Source organism: Rhamphochromis sp. 'chilingali', assembly GCF_963969265.1.
Source record: "Rhamphochromis sp. 'chilingali' genome assembly, chromosome: 22".
In the NCBI taxonomy this organism is placed as follows: Eukaryota; Metazoa; Chordata; class Actinopteri; order Cichliformes; family Cichlidae; genus Rhamphochromis; species Rhamphochromis sp. 'chilingali'.
The window spans coordinates 1,673,525-1,694,483 of NC_137950.1; the positions used below are offsets into that span (position 1 = coordinate 1,673,525).

Below are 20,959 nucleotides of genomic sequence, written 5' to 3' on the forward strand. Positions count from 1 at the left end.
TACACCTCTAAGTATACATGGTTAAATATTTCTAAGCATAAATGACAATAAACAATGCAAATCTAACAGTTACGTCTAGTTGTTAGTTACCCAGTCAAGAGATCCTTAGTTCTACTTTATCTTTTGTTTTTGTTTTAGTGCGTTTTCCAGGAATTAAACTGCCACTTTTACTTAAGTTTCTGCCCACCATGATGATAGGTGCAATGATTTATTACAGTGTGCAAACATACATGGAAACACAGTATATAACGCAAAAACAGAGTTTCTATAATTCTATTGACTGTGAAAGTCTAGAGCCTCTTTATTCTTCATCACAGCCTGGACTTTCTGAGATGGCTGTTAGGGTACCTGTGTGTTTTGTTGTTTGGTTCTTTGAGTTTTGTTTATTTATTGTGTTCTTTGTGTATTTTGTATTTCCTAACTTAGTTTACTTATGCTCTTGAGGTTATTCTGTCAGGGCGTTTGCGGTTGCCCAGGGCAGCATCACGGGCATCGGCAAAAAAAAAAAAAGATTACTCGTATTCATGCTGCCCCGACATCAGCCAGTGCATATTGGGAATGTCATAGGCATCAATCGGTTTTCTATCACCCATTTGCTGGGAGTAAGGGCGCCCTCCATTTGCGAGGTGCGCCTGCTGCTTGCGGCACAGGGAGGAGAGGGCGGGGCGGCGGGGGATTCTCTGGCTGGCTGGAGTGGCATCTAATAACCAACTCGCAAAATAAAACAAAAATAAAAACAAACCAACAAGCACGAAAACACCAGACATTATGATACAGACTTATAATTTGCACCGATGTTTTTTCGAAATTCTATACACGGAAAGTGAGCGCGAGACCCCTCGGTGCGCCTGCTCGCTGCTGAAGTCAAAGTTGGGTGGCTGTAGCTCAGGTCAGCCACTAATCAGAAGGTCGGTGATTCGATCCCAGGCTGCCTCCTGGCTGCATGCCAAATATCCTTGGGCAAGATAATAACCCCATGTTTGCCTATTGTGGGGATGAACAGAAAAGTATTTGACCAGCCTAATATAATCTGCAGTATGATCATTGCTTTAACAATGTAACAGATAGCTTTAAGATGGCCTTAAGATGTTTATGATGATGTTAACTTTGTATTTCAGGTGCAGTTATAACTATTTTATACATATTGCATATCTGTGCTTATTTGAGTTGATGTTCAGGTTCTTTAAAGGTCGTAAGCCTCACTGACGTGACTGTTCAGGTGATACATGCTGAGGGAAAACTAGAACATAGAAGGAATTGCAATACATGCTTACAAAACACTTATATCAGGTCATTTTATATTAAGGTTTTAGTAGAGGTTCTTGGTTAAAACATTTATTTAGTAGAAGACATACACATAGTCTCAGTGAGCTTCTGGTCTAGTGAGAGGTCAGAGGTGCAACAGGTGAATTGAGAAAGAGCATTTGAGGACGAGACACAGACAGTAGGAGGTGAAGAGGTGACACAAAGAGCATGTGAGGTCAACACGTACACACACATTAGTTAAGATTTATTTAGAGGAGAGATCAGTTATGTCTAGACAAGAAAGAGGAACAATTCATTTTAAGATAAGAACGGAAAGTACAAGCCATGAAAATAGAAGATGATTTTCTGGGTGAAAAGTCATGATGATGTTGATCTGATCTATGTATAAAATGTACCGGTGACGCATGAAGGGGCGTCAGTAAACAAACCCTGATGTTATAAAATAATTGTTTGTGCCTTAGTAAGTCGAAGATCAATTGCTGTTTTCAGTGATCTTCCCACGTGTGAATTAAAATCTTCGTTTGACTTCACCCGGCCGGACCAGTGTGGTTATTTTTCGATCACCTCTTGTACCCTTTCTCAATTTTAGAATTTTAACACTACTGGTGGTGGTCAGAGGGCCCGGTGGTGCCAGTGTCCGGCAGCCTCACCTCTGTCAGTGCGCCCCAGGGCAGCTGTGGCTACAATGTAGCTTGCTATCGCCAGTGTGTGAATGTATGGGTGAATGACTGAATGTAGTGTAAAGCGCTTTGGGGTCCTTAATGACTAGAAAAGTGCTATACAAATGCAGGCCATTTACCATTTAAACTTTATTGTCATCTCTGCTACATACAGTCCAGTATATAGAGAGACGAGATGATGAGGCTCCAGTTACAGCAGTGCAAGTAAACAAACAATAAATATAAGAAGAGTAAGAAAATAAATATACACTTTAGGACTCGGGGTAAAGGATCAATAACAATTTAAAATGTATAATTTACAGTTTGATGATTTAAAGTCTCACACACAATCCGTCGAAAGGGGAGGGGCCTGGGTTGTGTGAAATCCCAGAAATAAAGACAAAGTGAATCTGTGAACTAAGGTGTAGGTCTGTTGGGTTATGTTGTGGTGATCTTCGAGTTGGGGGATTTGTGTTCATACTGGAGTGCAAAATTAAAACCAAGATGGACAAGAAAAGTTCAAAGCCATCAGGTGCTCAGTTTAGAAAAAAAGAGAAGAGAAGAGGAGGGGAAACAAGCAAAAGATGCAGGTAAGCAGATGTGTGATTGGATAATGGCAGGTCATCCTGAAACAATCAGAGTCAGAATACGTAATTAATCCCTAAGGAAATTATGTGGGTTACAGTTGCTCCAAGAACCAATGGTAAAAATAGTAACAGTAACAGACTAAACTCCAAACAGTACCTTAAGTTACAGATTTTACACATTTAAGAAACAGCACTAATATATATATTGGGGGGGGGGGGGGGGGGGCAGAGGGAGTGTTCGCCCAGGGCACCAAACAGGCTAGGACTGCCACTGCTCATTATTGTTTTCTGCTCATGTTATGTTCTCAGTTCTAGTGCTTAGGTTTCTGTTACCTTGGCTTCCCCGTGTTCCACGTTTCATGTTAAGTTGCTCTTGTCTTTGTGCTCAATGAGAGCGAGAGAGAGAGATGTGTGCCGTGGACCTCTACCTGCTGCTCCGCCAGCACCGAAGTCTTGGTCGCTTCAAGTTGGATTACTCCGGTTCACTCCTACCTGTGCTTCCCAGCCACAGCCCGCCATACTACGAGCTGGAGGCTAAGCTACCTGGCTAATCAGCTTCCTCTTCCTGGAGGAAGTGGCGCTCCCGCCGCTGTCCCTCAGTGGCTGATATAACTCCCGGTGTTGAGTCAAATACTATTTTTCTCATGCTCCTGGTTATAATTAAAGACAATAATCACGCCTCAAAAACTGTTAAGACTGTCAAACCCAAGACTGTTTATTTTGAACCTGTTGATTCATTGGACTGTTTTCACACTGCTCCTTCTGAGCCTTGAGTTGTGTTCTCTCTGAGACTGTTAACTCAAAGACTGTATTTTCAAAACCTGCTCATTGTGGTCGATAAAGTTTAAAAATGATGTTTTCTGAGTCAGTCTGTTCTAAACCTCCACCTCTCTCCGTGTTTCTGTTCCCAGGGCAGCCGCGGTCCAGCCTTCCCCTGCACACATCAGTTTCCCAGGTGAGGGGGGGCTAGGGCCAGGCTGTTCCCTGCTCTGGCTCCCAGGCCGGCGGAAGCTCCACCCGTCCCGCTGTTTTTGGTGCCTGTTCCGGCTCGTAGGGTGAGGGCAGCCATGACCCAGCTTACTCCTGCTCCCGTACCTACTCCTTGGATGGGAGTGGCTCCAGTACTCCCTCGTGTCCACTGTGGGAACGGTAGAGCCCGTTCAGCTGTCACCACTGGGGGCTCTGGAGAGACATCCGTCCACCAGATCAACCAGCCACTTAAACACCTGTGGCAGCCACGGCGCCACCGGTGCAACCACCAGCTCAACCACCTACGGCTGCCATTCCAGTTTTGTGTTTCTTGGTGCCAGCAATAAAGCTGTCTTTTGAGTAAAGTTTCTGCCTTCGAGTCTGCATTTTGGGTCCTCCATTCCTGCCTGCTGCACACAGCAATCCTGACAATGGCGTTGTAATTCCTTCAGGAATAGTTCTCCAAGCTTCGTGAAGGACAGTCAAAGCTCTTCTTTGAATATTTCTGCGATTTACTTGGTCTCTGTCAAGATGATCCCACACAGTTTAATGCTGAGCTCTGGAGAGGCCAATCAATGAGTGAGTTCATGTGCGTGTGGATTTATCTTAGCATGCTCTTACTGCATTGGCGGTGCATTTGGGATCATTGTCATGAAGAAAAATGATGCTGTTGCCGATTAGAGGCTGCAGATGATGCAACATGGTGGATCAAAATCTGATGGTACAGCACTCCATCACATCCATAGCCACTGATTTTCAGTCCAGTTCTTGTGTAATGTGGCACACCTCAGCCTTTTCCCCTATTTTCCTTCCTTAAAAATGGCTTCTTGACACAATCCTTCCGCTGAGACCGTTTCTGATGAGGCTTCAGTGAATAGAAGATGGATTAGCTGAAGGGCCATCTCTCAGGTCTGTCCAGGATTGTATCCTCTTTCTTAAGGGCGTGACTTTGAGACGCAGTTCATCTGCTGTAGATAGTTTACAGCTAATGAACAGCATCTGCTGTAAACTATAGCAGATCTATTCTCCACTTGTTCAATTTTTTCAGACTTTTTAAGGACACATTGCACACTATCCTGAGATGTGCCAAGTTTTCAGATAATAGCTCTTTGGTGGCGTAAAAATACAAGTTTATACTTTTAAACTGTTATTTTTGGCATTTTTCATTCAAGAATTGGGAACAAATTACCTGTGACAGGCTGCTAGTAACAAAGTGCTGACATATAAAGTTAAGAATTGTTTCTTTCCCAGGGAGGCCCCTTCATTGTCCATTTTTTTTAAAAACACGTCTTAAAACCCGTTTTTATTCTGTGACACAGTCTGACCCTGACTTTACTGCTTCAGTCTAATCTAATGTGGACCACACTGTAGTGGTTAACTATCTCCAAGCTGCCTTTTCTGTCTCCTGGAGAAAATTGTATATTCCCAATTGATTTTATTCTTTTTAAATTAGAATGGTATCTTAGAGGTCTTCCAATCAGGTTTTAAAAACCTCCATAATATCCTGTCTCAGAGTGACGCAGAAAAACTAGTTCATGCATTTATTACTTCCAGGCTGGGCGACTGTAATTCATTATTATCAGGAAGTCCTAAAAACTCCCTGAAAAGCCTTCAGCTAATCCAAAATGCTGCAGCAAGAGTCCTGACAGGGACTAGAAAGAGAGAGCAGATTTCTCCTGTTTTGGCTTCCTGTTAAATCCAGAATTCAAAATCCTGCTCCTCACATACAAGGTCTTAAATAATCAGACCCCATCTTATCTTAATGACCTTGTAGTACCATATCAGCCTATTAGAGCACTTCGCTCTCGCTCTGCAGGCCTACTTGTTGTTCCTAGAGTATTTAAAAGTAGAATGGGAGGCAGAGCCTTCAGTTTTCAGGCTCCTCTTCTGTGGAACCAGCTTCCAGTTTGGATTCAGGAGACAGACACTATCTCTACTTTCAAGATTAGGCTTCAAACTTTCCTTTTTGCTAAAGCATATAGTTAGGGCTGGACCAGGTGACCCTGAATCCTCCCTTAGTTATGCTGCAATAGGCATAGGCTGCCGGGGGATTCCCATGATGCACTGGGTGTTAATAGACCTCTCTTCATTAAATCGTACTTGTTATTAATCTCTGTCTCTCTTCCACAGCATGTCTTTATCCTGTCTTCCTTCTCTCACCCCAACCAATTACAGCAGATGGCCCCGCCCCTCCCTGAGCCTGGTTGTGTTCGAGGTTTCTTCCTGTTAAAAGGGAGTTTTTCCTTCCCACTGTCGCCAAAGTGCTTGCTCATAGGGGGTCATATGATTGTTGGGTTTTTCTCTGTATCTATGACGCGCCTTGAGGTGACTTTTGTTGTGATTTGGCGCTATATGAATAAAATTGAATTCAATTCTAGGTCTGTTTTTCATTGTATTTACAGGGCTGGAGATCATGGAATATCCTTCCACTGTCATGCTGACGACTGCCAGATTTATCTGCCTCTGAAGCAGAAAGCTGCCTTCTGTATTAACTCACTTCTGGCAGAAGATATTAACACTTGTCTAACATGGTGGACTGATGTTGCCTTTATTAATTCATCTCTGTTTGTGCGACTAGTTTAGCAGTGGTTTTGTGTGTCATATTTGCTGTGAGTCACTGGCTGTGATGTTGTTGGACTAATTGAAGGCAGGTGTATTTGATTACACTGATGCCCTGTCTACTTACAGCCCGCACTACAAACACTGCTGTGATATTTTTTCTCTCTGTGCAGGTATGAAATATGACCTGATATGTTTATGATGGATAGTTTGCTCCTCTGTGGGTTGTGATAGTTTGTCTCTGTGCAGGCCAACACCTACACTATGCCTCAGAGTGGAGTTGCTGAGGCCGGAGTGATCACTGGCCTCCTTCTTACAGGGTGGTGGGTCTTGGAGGACACCTGCTGGTCCCTGTTAAAGTGGACTTGGACTGTGTGCTTTTTATTCTGTACTCAAGTAGGACACTGGACTATTTTAGCCTTCATGTCTGGATCATTGTATTAATGATTTTGTAGAATTTGACTGACTGTCATGCTGCACTTGTTACACTTGGATGGCCCTGAACTTTTAAAATGTAATTCAAGCAAAGCAGAGGTGATTGTGTTTGGGCCTAGCAGCCCCTGTGATTCCTCCTCTGTTCATTTGGGACCCCTGGCAGTGTATTTTAAACTTGTTGTTAATAACTTGGGTTTTAAGATGGACAGTGATTTTTGAATTGGACACTCAAATTAGGGCTACTGCCAAGTTCTTATCATTTAAGGTGCTTGGCAAAGCCTGATTTTCCTCCAGGCAGACTCCATTGGCTGCCTGTATGTTTTCAAGTTCATTTTAAAATTCTGTGGTTTGTTTGTTTTGTTGTTGTTTTTTACCTGAGCTTCATCCTTACTCAGACCTCCCTTCACTGTCCAGTTTTTAAAATGCATCTTAAAACCCCTTTTTATTCCTTGGTGTGTGACACCCATGATGCACTGGGTGTTAATAGACCTCTCTGCATTAAATCGTACTTGTTATTAACCTCTGGCTGTGTCCCAATTCAGGGTCTGCACGCTTGAAGTACGCGCACTACGCGTACTACGTACGGTGCGTACTATAAGTACGAGAAGTGCGGAAGTGAGAGGCTTGTGAAATGGGACAGTATACGCTTCGTCGTGCTGCTCAGGTTGCCTAGCAACCATGATACTAACCGCGAGACACGTTACATACAGCTTTGTGTGACAAAAATGAAGGAGAAAAATCTTTTGTTAGTCATTCATTTTTGTCATGACATAACTTTGATTAGTTGCGTATCTGAGGCTGAGACCACAGGACTATAAAACATGATTGTTTTGATCAACGAGGCTAGAGGGCAAGATCAAAGTAGCATGGAGGGAGGTTAGCCAACTAACGGAGTTGCAGAAAGGTGCGGCAAAGAAGGTGCATAAGAAATACAGCAAACTGTCCATACCTGAGGCCTTGGAAACTGCCAAGCAAAGACTCACAGCCTTGGCCAGCCGCTTGAGGAGGTACACCAGAGAGATAGAAGGCAGGAGAATAAACCAGCTGTTCTCCACAGAACCAGCAAAGGTGTACTCTCAGTGGCAAGGGAACAATAAGAGAACAGCACCACCAAGGCTGGAGACGGAGCAATACTGGAAGAGCATATGGGAGAAGGACGCAACCCATAACGGTGGCTCATAATGGTGCTCAGTGGCTAGTGGATCTGAGGGCAGACCATAGTGACCTCCCTGAACAGGGTCCAGTAACCATCACAGTGGCAGATATCCAAGAAAGGGTCTCCAGTATGAAGAGTTGGACAGCACCAGGGCCCGACATGGTTCACGCCTACTGGCTAAAGAAGCTGACTGCACTCCACGAGCGTCTGGCAGCACAAATGAACCAGCTGCTAGTTAACGAGAGACACCCGGAATGGCTAACTGAAGGTCGGACGGTCCTGATCCCCAAGGACCCCAAGAAGGGACCAGTCCCATCCAACTACCGACCAATAACCTGCCTCAGTACTACATGGAAGCTCCTGTCAGGCATCATATCGGCTAAGATGAACAGGCACATGGGTCAATACATGAGTGGGGCACAGAAAGGGATTGGCAAGAATACCAGAGGCGCAAAACACCAGCTACTGGTAGACAGAACAGTCAGCAGAGACTGCAAGACCAGACTGACCAACCTGTGCACTGCCTGGATTGATTACAAGAAGGCCTATGACTCAATGCCCCACAGCTGGATACTGGAATGCCTAGAATTGTACAAGATCAATGGGACCCTAAGAGCCTTCATCAGGAACTCAATGGGGATGTGGCGTACAACACTAGAGGCCAACTCCAAGCCCATAGCACAAGTCACCATCAAGTGCAGGGTCTACCAAGGAGATGCTCTGTCCCCACTGCTGTTCTGCATAGGCCTGAACCCCCTCAGTGAGATCATTAACAAGACTGGCTACGGATACCGACTACGGAACGGAGCAGTTGTCAGCCACCTCCTGTACACGGATGACATCAAGCTGTATGCAAAGAGTGAACGAGACATCGATTCACTGATCCACACTACCAGGCTATACAGCAATGACATTGGAATGTCGTTCAGACTGGAGAAGTGTAGTCGGATGGTAACAAAGAGAGGGAAGGTAGTCAGAACTGAGGGGATTGAACTACCAGAAGGCAACATTGCAGACATAGAGGACAGTTACAAGTACTTGGGGATCCCGCAGGCGAATGGGAACCATGAAGAGGCCGCTAGAAAAGCTGCAACCACCAAGTACCTGCAGAGGGTCAGGCAAGTCCTGAGGAGTCAGCTGAACGGTAAGTACAAGATCCGGGCCATCAACACGTACGCCCTGCCCGTGATCAGGTACCCTGCTGGGGTAATAGGCTGGCCAAAGGAGGAGATAGAAGCCACTGACATAAAGACAAGAAAGCTCCTTACCATGCATGGAGGGTTTCACCCCAAGTCCAGCACCCTGAGGCTGTACGCTAAGCGCAAGGAAGGGGGCCGGGGGACTGGTGAGTAATGTTTCTGTAACTTTTCACCATTAGTTAATGTTCATTTTCATATTAATATTGAGAACTATAACCTACAGACAACCTACACTCAACAAAAATATAAACGCAACACCTTTGTTACTGCTCCCATTCCCCATGGGATGGACGTAGAGACCTAAAATTCATTCCAGATACACAATATAACCATCCCTCCCAAACAGTGGTCACAAATCAGTCCAAATGTGTGGTAGTGGGCACATCTGCTATATCGAGATAACCCATCCCACCTCACAGGTGTGCCACATCAGGATGCTGATCTGACATCATGAGTAGTGCACAGGTGTACCTCAGACTGCCCACAACAAAAGGCCACCCTGGAATGTGTAGTTTTTTGCGCTATTGGGGGTCTGGGGACCCAGAACCGGTCAGTATCTGGTGTGACCACCATTTCCCTCATGCAGTGCAACACATCGTCGCATGGAGTCTATCAGATTGTCAATTGTGGCCTGTGGAATGTTGGTCCACTCCACTTTAATGGCTGTGCGAGGTTGTTGGATATTCGTAGGAACTGGTACACGCTGTCGTATACGCCGGTCAAGCACATCCCGAACATGCTCAATGGGTGACATGTCCGGTGAGTATGCTGGCCATGCAAGAACTGGGACATTCTCAGCTGCCATCTGCCCTGAACAATGTGAACCATGATTCATCCGTGAAGCGCACACCTCTCCAACGTGCCAGACGCCATCGAATGTGAGCATTTGCCCACACAAGTCTGTTACGGCGACGAGCTGGAGTCAGGTCAAGACCCCGATGAGGACGACGGGCATGCAGTTGAGCGTCCCTGAGACGGTTTCTGACAGTTTGTGCAGAAATTGTTTGGTTGTGTGAACCAATTGTTCCAGCAGCTGTCTGGGTGGCTGGTCTCAGACGATCTTGGAGGTGAACCTGCTGGATGTGGAGGTCCTGGGCTGGTGTGGTTACACGAGGTCTGCGGTTGTGAGGCCGGTTGGATGTGCTGCCATATTCTCTGAAACGCCTGTGGAGACGGCTTATGGTTGAGAAATGAACATTCAATGCACGGGCGACAGATCTGGTTGACATTCCTGCTGTCAGCATGCCAATTGCACGCTCCCTCATTGCTTGTGGCATCTGTGGCATTTTGCTGTGAGACAAAACTGCACATTCCAGGGTGGCCTTTTGTTGTGGGCAGTCTGAGGTACACCTGTGCACTACTCATGATGTCAGATCAGCATCCTGATGTGGCACACCTGTGAGGTGGGATGGGTTATCTCAATATAGCAGATGTGCCCACTACCACACATTTGGACTGATTTGTGACCACTGTTTGGGAGGGATGGTTATATTGTGTATCTGGAATGAATTTTAGGTCTCTACGTCCATCCCATGGGGAATGGGAGCAGTAACAAAGGTGTTGCGTTTATATTTTTGTTGAGTGTATATCCAAACAACCCCAATTCCAAAAAGTTGGGATGCTGTGTGAAAAAAAAAAAAATAAATATATACATACATTATATATATACACACACACACACACACACACACACACACATATATTCCATAGGTCCCTCATCCTATTCATGTAGCCCCTTCCGCCGGGGTTACTTGCATTCCAACAACGCCCTGTTTTCGTCTCTTGCCCACCGATGCCTTCTTGTTCCAGTAGCCCACTTTTCGTCAGGGTGCCCTGGTTCCTCAACACCTGACGCGGACCTTGTTGATCCGGGCGACGTCCGAGCCGGCATGCCTTCATATTTATCTGTCTCGCTCATGTCTGCGGTAGGCTTGCTTAGCATAGGGGGTCTAGCCTTAGGACCCTTACTGGATACAGACGCCCCAGGCAGTAATCGAACTTGCGATCCTCTGTTCCAAAGGCGTGTAGTCTAACCACTACGCTATGGAAGGACAGGCCCCTGCACGGTATGTACCACCGGCAGATAGAGGAGGTGGCTGATATCCAGAAATCCTACCAGTGGCTGGACAAAGCTGGACTGAAAGACAGCACAGAGGCACTAATCATGGCAGCACAAGAACAAGCTCTGAGCACAAGATCCATAGAGGCTGGGGTCTATCACACCAGGCAAGACCCCAGGTGCAGGCTGTGTAAAGATGAGACAATCCAGCACATAACAGCAGGGTGCAAGATGCTAGCAGGCAAGGCATACATGGAATGCCATAACCAAGTGGCCGGCATAGTGTACAGGAACTTGAAATTGAATATTACTTAAACTCTCTTAAATTAACTTCCAATAAAAAAGGTTTATCATTGATTGAAATTTATTCAGAAATGTTTAACGAATGAACTGTCACAACTTTCTGTCATGGCTCGCTGTGTGGCAGGCAGGATGAGGACCCAAAATGCAAACTCACGGACTCAGGGGATAAACTCAAAATCACAGCTTTAATGCTGGAAGGCAGATCACAGGAAATACAAAACTTAAACTAGGAACTGTGGAGCAGGGAAATTATTTTACTGCTATTGGTAAATAATCATCATTATTACTATTGCATTAATAATATAATCTGCAGCATTGATATTGTATTCAGAGATTTAAACAGTGTGTGTGTCTTTCAGAAAGACTAAGTTGCAGTTGACAGGAAGTTGCAGAGAGTTTGCAGGAGTGAAAGCAGAGTCTAAGTTATTCTGAGGAGCAGGTTAGACGAGGCTATTTGAATTACTAGGTTATTCAAATTGTCTGTTATACTTTTATATTCTTTTATTAAGCTTTTAGTAGAGGTTCTTGATTATAACATTTATTCAATATAGCACATATAGTTTCAGTTAGGTTATTACACATAAGGATGAGCCTCTGGTCTGGTAAAAGGTCAGAAGTGCAACGGGTGAATTTAGAGAGCATTTGAGGACGACACACACACACTCAGTTAGAGAGAATCATTTATAGGTGGAAGTTTAATCATGTTTTGCTTGGGGTTGCAAAAGAGCAGTTTGTCGCAGAACTGCTGCTGAGGTGTCAAGATGACAAGAGAGCATCCGGCAGTGACAGGAAGTACCGGCCATGAAGATAGAAGACAACATTCTTTTAAACTGTGTTAAAAGTCATTGTGGTTTTGATTTGACGTATGTATGTATTCTGTCTATGACGTATGAAGGGGCGTCATTAATTCAAACCCTGATGCTATAAAAATCTGTATATGCTTTGATTAAGTCGAAGATTAATTCCTGTCTTCCCACGCGTGTATTCATTAAAATCAATTGTTTGACCAAGATCTTCTGGACCTGGTTGTTTGTACTCTCCTTCCTCAATTATGTGAACCTTAACAGAACCATAAACTAACACTCGCAGAGAGACACAGGGAAATCCACGCAGCATGAGGGGGAACGTGACACAGAACTGAGGGAGACGCAGACATAAATACACAGAGGGTTAACGAGGGAAGTGGGAGCACATGGGGAACACAGGTGACACTAATAATCATAACGAGACAGGGCGGGGTGAACATAACATGACGTATACAGGTGCGGGAATCACAAAGTAAAATAGGAAAACGCGAAAAACCTTTCCGTAGTCAGGAGCGAGCCATGGCTCCTCCCGTAGCTCTTCCTCCAGTTGCGCGCATGCGGCGCGCTGCTGCTCCTCGAGGTCAACGTCCATGCCCCCCACAGCTTCCTTGTGTTGCTCAGTGGAGGGCGAAACAGGCCGTGGCGGTGCGCGACGGCGGCGGGAACGCCGCTTTCTCTTTGGAGCGGCCGTGGGCAAAGCCTGGCCTTCCGTGGCGACCGGCTCCTCGCCCTCCGACCACATCCGTACCAGGCAGGAAGCAGGAGACGAGGGTGGGCGGTTGGTCTGAGGTGGGGCAGCTGACGAGAGCTCCTCCTCGGAACTGAGCCAGGGCTTCCGACGGAGCTCGTCCTCCCGATACGCCCGTAACACCTGCTGCCGCTCCTCTTCACTGAAGTCACTTGCCTCTGGCATCTCCGTGCTCCGCGTAGTGTAGTCAGGCGGTGGCGAAGATGTGGAAGCGAAACGTGAACAGACAGTGTAACGGTGGTGAGCCTCATAGTTCCGATTCTGACCGTTTCCGGCTCTTCATGCTGGAACAGCTGCCCCGGGCGGATGCCCACAGTGGAAACGAGAAAGTCCCGGATGTGGGGGCGCAGCGCGCCGAACAGCCACGGGAGTCCGGACCAGGGTTTTAATAGTTTTGCAATTTTCATTAGTTTTTATTTTTATTTAGTTTTGACTTCAGATTTTCAATTTTATATCAGTTTTAATTAGTTTTTACCAATTGTTTGCTAGTTTAGTTTAGATTTTTTGAAAATCCTTAGTTTCAGTTTAGTTTTGATTAGTTTCAGTTATAGTTTGTGTTTGCAATAATTAAGTGTAACAAAATCCCAGTTTCATCATATCAGTCATTCTCTTCTGCTTATCCTTGGGTATGTTGCTATTCCAGCTACCATACCCTGCACCCTGGACAGGTCGCCTGTCTCTCGCAGGGCTAACACGCAGAGACAGACAACTCACATTCCCACCTATGGGTTCTTTAAATAAATAAATAAATAAAGACAGATGAACAACCATTGATACCAGGCAACTATAAAATGTATATCTTGGCCCCAATGAGACTATTAGCTCTTGCAGCACCGGGTGTTCGTAATTTTGGTTCAAGTGAATTGATAAACTTTTTGAAGGCAATTGACTCACACAGTTATGTAGATGTCCCCGTCCTGTTGTCTCGGGATGCATCACGCTGCCTTACCTGGGGTTAGCTTCTGTTTCTGGGGATGAGGGTTGAGTGTGCTCCCTAACCTTCTCAAGGTAAGCTAGGTTAGCCTTCTTGTGTGAGCTTTTCAAGTGCACTTTAAGGTTTGTGGGATTTTTTTCCCTTTAAAAATGTTCCTCATAATTTGTCTCTTTCCACTACAAGACACTTGCTTTATCCAAAGCACAGTCATATTCAAAGTAATCCCAAATTGGACTCTGGCGCTTTCTCCTGACATGATTCTGCGCGTGGACGGAGCAACACAGACGACTCGACTAACGTACTGGCCACCTGCTGGCATAATGAGACAGCAAGAAAAAAATCTGGAAACTAAATTTCATTTTCACCCTTGACTCTTGTATGACACGCACACATCAATGAAACTAAACACATTTTTGCTATAAATTCAGTTAATTTTAGTTAGTTTTGTGAACACTCATTACAGTTTTAGTTAGTTTTCCTTTTTTTTTTTTTATTTCAGTTAACGAAAATGTTTTTTCACTTCTAGTTTTCGTTATTTCGTTAGTTTTCATTAACGATAATAACCTTGGTCCGGACACCATCCGCTGTAGACGAACGGCTACGGTCTCCCGGTATTCGCCTCCTGGCAGCGTCGCCCACTCCTGACAGTGATATTCCACCGTGTAGATCAGATCTTCCCGGAGGTCCGCGGAGGGGTTGTGAGCTGCTGGGTCCATGTCGTGGTCGCGTTCTTCTGTCATGGCTCGCTGTGTGGCAGGCAGGATGAGGACCCAAAATGCAAACTCACGGACTCAGGGGATAAACCCAAAATCACAGCTTTAATGCTGGAAGGCAGATCACAGGAAATACAAAACTTAAACTGGGAACCATAAACTAACACTCGCAGAGAGACACAGGGAAATCCACGCAGCATGAGGGGGAACGCGACACAGAACTGAGGGAGACGCAGACATAAATACACAGAGGGTTAACGAGGGAAGTGGGAGCACACGGGGAACACAGGTGACACTGATAATCATAACGAGACAGGGCGGGGTGAACATAACATGACGTATACAGGTGCGGGAATCACAAAATAAAATAGGAAGTACACGGGGGTTCAGACAGGAGGGGAGAGAGAGAGCACAGGAAGAACATAGACATAATGGGCAGGGGAAACATGGAACAAACACAAAGAGAGACGAGGGCTCATAAATACACAGAGGGGCACACAGGGGGTAAGAGTCACGAAGGGAAAACACTTAGGGAACAACAAAACAGGACAACTCAGGAAACATGGCCTAAATAAGGAACGAAATACAAGAAACTAAGAATACTGGGCCAACATGGCCCAGGACCATGACACTTTCAAGTACAAAGTTGTTATGAAGTCTGTCACATTCCCCCCCTTTTTTTCTTTTTTTCTCCTTTATTTATTTATCCTTCTTATTTCATTGTACTGTATATTGTTACTCTTATTTCCCTTGTATGTCTACTGTACAAACCGAACTGGAATGACTGACTGTTCGCTTTATAAGTTCAATAAAGTTTGGGGGAAAAAAAAAACCTCTTCGGCCGCTCCCTTCTGCCGTATTTTGCGGCAAAATTATCCACACCCACCGCCGCGCTATGAATTGTGGGATATATGGGACCACGAAGTGTGCACCGGACCACGTTTGATATTTGGAGAAATCGACGGCGCATTTGGAGTATGCATTTGAAGTACACTTCGAATTGGGACAGCCGTCGTCGCGTGGCGGTGACGTACCCGCACTTGAAATGCATACTTCAAGCGTGCAGACCCTGAATTGGGACACAGCCATAGTCTCTCTTCCACAGCATGTCTTTATCCTGTCTTCCTTGTCTCACCCCAACCAATCACAGCAGATGGCCCCACCCCTCCCTGAGCCTGGTTCTGTTCGAGGTTTCTTCCTGTTAAAAGGGAGTTTTTCCTTCCCACTGTCGCCAAAGTGCTTGCTCATAGGGGGTCATATGATTGTTGGGTTTTTCTCTGTATCTATGAAGCGCCTTGAGGTGACTTTTGTTGTGATTTTGTTGTGTGTGTTTTGCTTTACCAACATCTGTATTCGTCTGTACAACTGTGACAGTGTCAGACATCCTCAGCACAAAGTGATGCTCAAGTAATTCTGTGGAATGTAGACAACAGCTGAAGAAAGTTTAGTATAAAAGACCAACAGGTTGAAAGATAAAAGGGGAAGAACTAGTTATAACAATAATGTTGGATGCTGTTAACTCTGACGTCATTCATCGGTGGTCAATTTTGTTATTTGAGTAAACGAATCTAATTGAAACTACAATGTTGATATTTGTAATATCTTCTGTCTATAAGTTCATTTAACAATAACACTACTTGTTACACAAAGTACATAAAATTTGATACAAGAAAGAAAATGTTATGTAAAATGTTGCTCTGAAGTATTTTATTGCGCTAATTTAACATCAATCTTGTTGGATTTACTGGAGCTAAATAGCTGAACTCTGTAAAATGTAACCAGTGAACGTTTGTCATGTTCACATAACAATTTTTTAATGTTTTAGATGGAAATATGGTGGCATAATAAAACCCATTCAGTGAAGTAGAACAGATTATTTTTGAGTATGTTGCAGCTGTTGATGGTTCCTTTGACATGCTTCTGTTTGTTTAATGAATAAACTGTTAAATCCTCAGACTTCAATCTTTCAATCCAATAAACGACACCAAACAAGAGCCAGTAGCAGAAAAATAGAACAGAATAGAAAAGACCTTTATTGTCATTGTACATGTATAAAGAAAAATGTGCCTTTTTATGTATGTTCTGTTTTGGCAGATTTGGCAAGTTAGTTTTTCATAGGCACAACCGACATCCTCACCTCTGCTGCTCAACTCACGAATGCATTCTCCCTTCAGTGACGCGCCATTTAAGGGGAAATTAACAGGCTAAGAAGCATCTCCCAACAAAGACGTCACTGACCAAACAAATGTCCTAATTTATTGTGCAAAGTTTTCACACACAGGATATAATATATATATAATATATATGAATAAATGCCTTTGCATTTCAAATTCTGTAATATCAATGTTTTAGTCGTTTTTAAATACAAGAGCAGCAGAAAATGTTCAATAAAGACAAAGAAGCTGTGAACCAAATAGCATTTTAATGAAATCATTAGTGGTTAAGCAAAGTAACATTACAAAGGAAACAAAAGCAAGCAAACGGTTAAGTGCAAAGAACATTTGTTCCATTGGCACAGGCTTCAGTGCAGCTGCATGTTGTTACTGCTCTCACAGACATGGCATTGTTTCCCCCTTTTGGTGGTTTGAGCATCAAATCACCAAAGGTCTCAGCTGCACATCGACAATGCTAAAATATTTCAGCCGTCCTTACATATAAATGTCATTTGTTGCAAGCTGTGCAAACATCACAATTGTTTGACATGTAAATGTGGAAGAAGCGCAGGCAGCAGCGCACTGGCTGGGATTCACATTATATACAAAGATGAACAGCAAATGGTGATGACTCTGGGAACTAAGCTTTGACAAACACTGCAGAAACCTTTGGGAACAGTTACATGAAGCTCTCTTAGAATCATTTGTCATGTATTTGTAGCCTTCTGGCTTCTGGCCACGCCCCCTGCCCTTACCACAGAACACCTGTAGAAATATATGATGAATGAGCTACAGAGATGCAGTCAGAGCAGAACATTCAAATGCAAATCAACATAAATTCTTGACTTTTAAAAAGAGCTGTTGGTTTTATTGGTGAACACACGTGTAGAGGAAAATATGATGAAATGACCAGACACTAGGGGTCAGTGTCAGTCTGCAGCAGTCACATAAAAGCTCCAGAGAGCACACAGTGATTGTAAAAGCTGAGGATGCGTTGGTCCTTGTGGCAGCTTCTTTACCCAACTCATATCAGACGGTCTTTTGAACAAAAAAAAACAATAAAAAATGACAGAAGACTTTTTTCAACACAGGAGAAGATCACTCAAAGAAATGTAATGGACCTAACTACCTTCATTTTCATAACGGTTGTTCTTTGGGAGAAATGGCCGTACAATGTTCTGTAAAAACAACAAAGACACAGCGAGTCTACTACAGTCTGTCAGCAGTAAGAACATTAGCCTGATATAAAATGTGATCACATACAAATACACAAATACTCAACAATAACTTGGTAACAGACATCATTGTGCTTCTAAGTAAAGAGTAAATTAAGCAGAATACTATAACATTAGTAAGTAGAGATGGTGGAAGGAATAGCATAGCATGTGTGATACTTGATATTTCTGGATAAGCGTGAATATTTACTCTGTGAATTTATCATTTATCAGTCGGGAATCTGCAGCCCGACATCCTTTAAACAAACATTTCTCCAGCTGTGAGTCAGACAAAGGAAAAAGGGACACTTTCTAAGAATAATTCAGCCCTGCTCACAACAAACTTTCATCTTCTCCCCTTTATCCTGGTCTTTGCTCATGATCATCTCCACCTTTGGAAATCTGAGAGGAATGTCACATATTCCTTTGGATAGTGATTCTTAAGCCATAATGTGTAATCAAATAAAGGAAAAAATATAACTTGTTGTAGTCTTAATAACAGCGCAGCCTTTAGCACGTGGTCCATAAAAAGGACCTTTTGGGGGAGGGGCCTCTGTAGATGATCACCTTATAGAGCTGAAAAGCCAAATGTGTTAGCACTCTTCATGGTTATAGCTCCAGGGTTTCCTCTCTGTTCTCAGGTGCTACTTTTAAAAATCCTAACACAAAGACTGACTCTGACTGTGAGTGCAGAACAATCAGGGCCAGTGGAGCTTTGAAGCAGGCAGACATGTAGGTGAGATGCAAACAGAGCCAAAGGTCAGTTAAAGACATCACCGGCCTCCTGCAAAAGCTCTGACTTAGTTTGGTTGTGTTTATAATTGTTCTGTTTTGCTGCAGAGAATGATTACAATCTGTTTGAATGCTCACTTTTTTTAGGCTGAATTATTGTCTTGGGCACCACCTGTCGGATAATCTGAGAATTACATGTTCCCAGAAAGCATTTTTGTGAACACAATGTTGTCTTAATTGGCAGGAATCATGGCCAAAATCAAAATAATAATAATAATAATGATACCCAGGTTGTAATTAGCCTCATAATTTTCTGTGGTATCTTAATCTTAATGCTAACAATGATCTTGTTAGCATCTGCTTTATATCTTTAATCGCTATCTCTGTCTCTGTCTTCGTGCTCCTGCAAAGCATCGTGGCTGTCCTCCTCTTCATCCTCATCAGCCTCTTCCTCATCACCACCTCCATTCATCATTTCCATCTCCACCTCCACCCCTCCTTCCTCAGCCTCCGCGTCCACTTCACTGAAGGGCTCGGGATCCTGTGACACCTCGACCATCTCAGTGCCTTGAACCACTTCAACAGCACCCTCGCGAATCTTTTTGACGTGGAAGGTGAAGGGGGGCACTTTGTACACGGCGGTCTTGGACCGGGCATAAACCACATGGTCTGGTGTGAAGGCTTTCTTCATCTTGTCGCTGGATGTCTTCATCTTCTGCTTGCGCTCAGGGTTGACGCTCATGCGTGTCCCGAGTTTTCCCATCTTCTTCTCAATGTTGTGGCGGGTCTTCTCCAGGTTTTCCTTGGTCTTCTGCTTGGTCTTTTCTAAATTCTCCTTGGTTCTTTGCCTTGTCTTTTCCAGGTTCTCCTTTGTCTTCTGCTTGGTCTTCTCAAGGTTCTCCTTGGTTTTTTGTCTGGTCTTCTCCAGGTTCTCTTTGGTCTTTGCTCTGGTCTTATCCATCTTCTCCTTTGAGAAAACAGTTTTCAGGTTTTGTACACGCTGCAGGCTGCTGCGCTTGATGCGTTCGGCACGAGTCTCCTCCATGGCCTCCTCGATCTCCAAACCCTCTTCGTCCGATGAGAGGTCCACGTGAGGCTTGTCTGCCTTTTCTCCTTCTTCTCCCTCTTCTCCGGGCTCTTCCACAGCTTCTTTGAGCTCGAGCAGACTGCCTCCTCTGCTTCCCGACACAGACTCGGAAACCTTCATGGATTTTGAAATGCTGAGTTTCGAGGGAACTTTCACTTCATCCTGTGGAGAAAAGAGCATAAATCATGACATTATTTCTTCTGATAGAGGTTTTGTTAACGTACTGTAGCTAAACACATTACTGACATATTATCACATTTTAAGGCTGATAGTGTGTCTTGTTACATATCACAGTCCAGAGCAGCGTTGTGGTTCTGCTGGTTGGTGTATCCAGATTCATACAGGATTAAAAGACTGATTAATGTGGTGAAGTCACAATTCAAATTTTAGCTTTAGGATAGGAGTATTGGTAAAAGGAGTGGTATGTCTCTGCTATCATGAAGTGCTTTATGTGTGTTTGTGCATTGTTCCTCTTTCTGTCGATGTGTGCAAGTACTCACAGGCTAACCAAGCCGAGCCGTGTGACTCACTTCAGGTTTTCCACACAGTGCAGCCATTAGAGGCCATCATAAACAGAGACGATTCTGAGTAAAGACATGAAGCTGTCTCAGAGGAATGAAAGGAAAACGTTTGTGTGGGATGTCAGCTGTGACAAAAGGGGCAAACAACATAATTACAGTGTGCGCACAAAGCTACTCTGACCCTTCTGCTGACATCATTAAGATGTGCTTAACACACATGCGGAGGGGAGGAGAGTGCTCCGGGACATTTAAAGTTTTGTGGTTGAACCATGTTTGTCTCTGCAGGCTGCTGCATGCTCTCATTCTCTGTCATGTCGTGTTAACCTGGAAACTCTGTATCATCGTCCTCCAGAGACGGGACCTCTCAGCAGGAGAGGTAGTGGGATTCTTATTTCTGCACTCATTTGCTTCTGAGATGAACCATTGTGGTTTTTATTACCTCGTGACTTCTAGCACACTGTCTGGAGGCGACATTCTGGAATAGCGGTCCTATCACTCTGCATCTGGTGAGCTTTGCAGTTTCCGAACTTTACTTGTTTGGAATATTTTGTATGTGTGACCTGCCTCGCCTGACCCTGGCCCGCCCTGTAAAGCATTCCTGTATAGAAACACTTCACGCTCGCCTCCATAGTCATTCATTCCCCTCTCTGTTCCATCTTCCACCCACCATATCTTCCCTTTCTCAATAACATTCCAGCCAAGGGAGCCTATCTTTCTCTTTTCTCATAAATTCAGCACTCTGGCCTGCAAATGCAGGGATGGAAGAGAGGGCGGGGGTCTTCCTCTTTCCATCACGGCAACTTTGAATCCAACTGGGCTCCAGACATGTACCTTGTGTACTGAATGTAGTACTTGCTGT

At 44.4% G+C, this 20,959-nt stretch overlaps 1 protein-coding gene across 1 annotated transcript in view; it reads right to left on the reverse strand.

Moving 5' to 3' along the window:
- Window positions 1-16,796: 16,796 nt before the first annotated feature.
- Window positions 16,797-20,959, reverse strand: part of LOC308390385 (caveolae-associated protein 1-like) — a 39,733-nt gene continuing 35,570 nt past the window's right edge. The window contains exon 2 of the mRNA XM_080872331.1: window positions 16,797-19,741. Coding sequence (XP_080728457.1) covers window positions 18,863-19,741 — 879 coding nt within the window. The 3' untranslated portion in view covers window positions 16,797-18,862. The remainder of the gene's footprint in view (window positions 19,742-20,959) is intronic.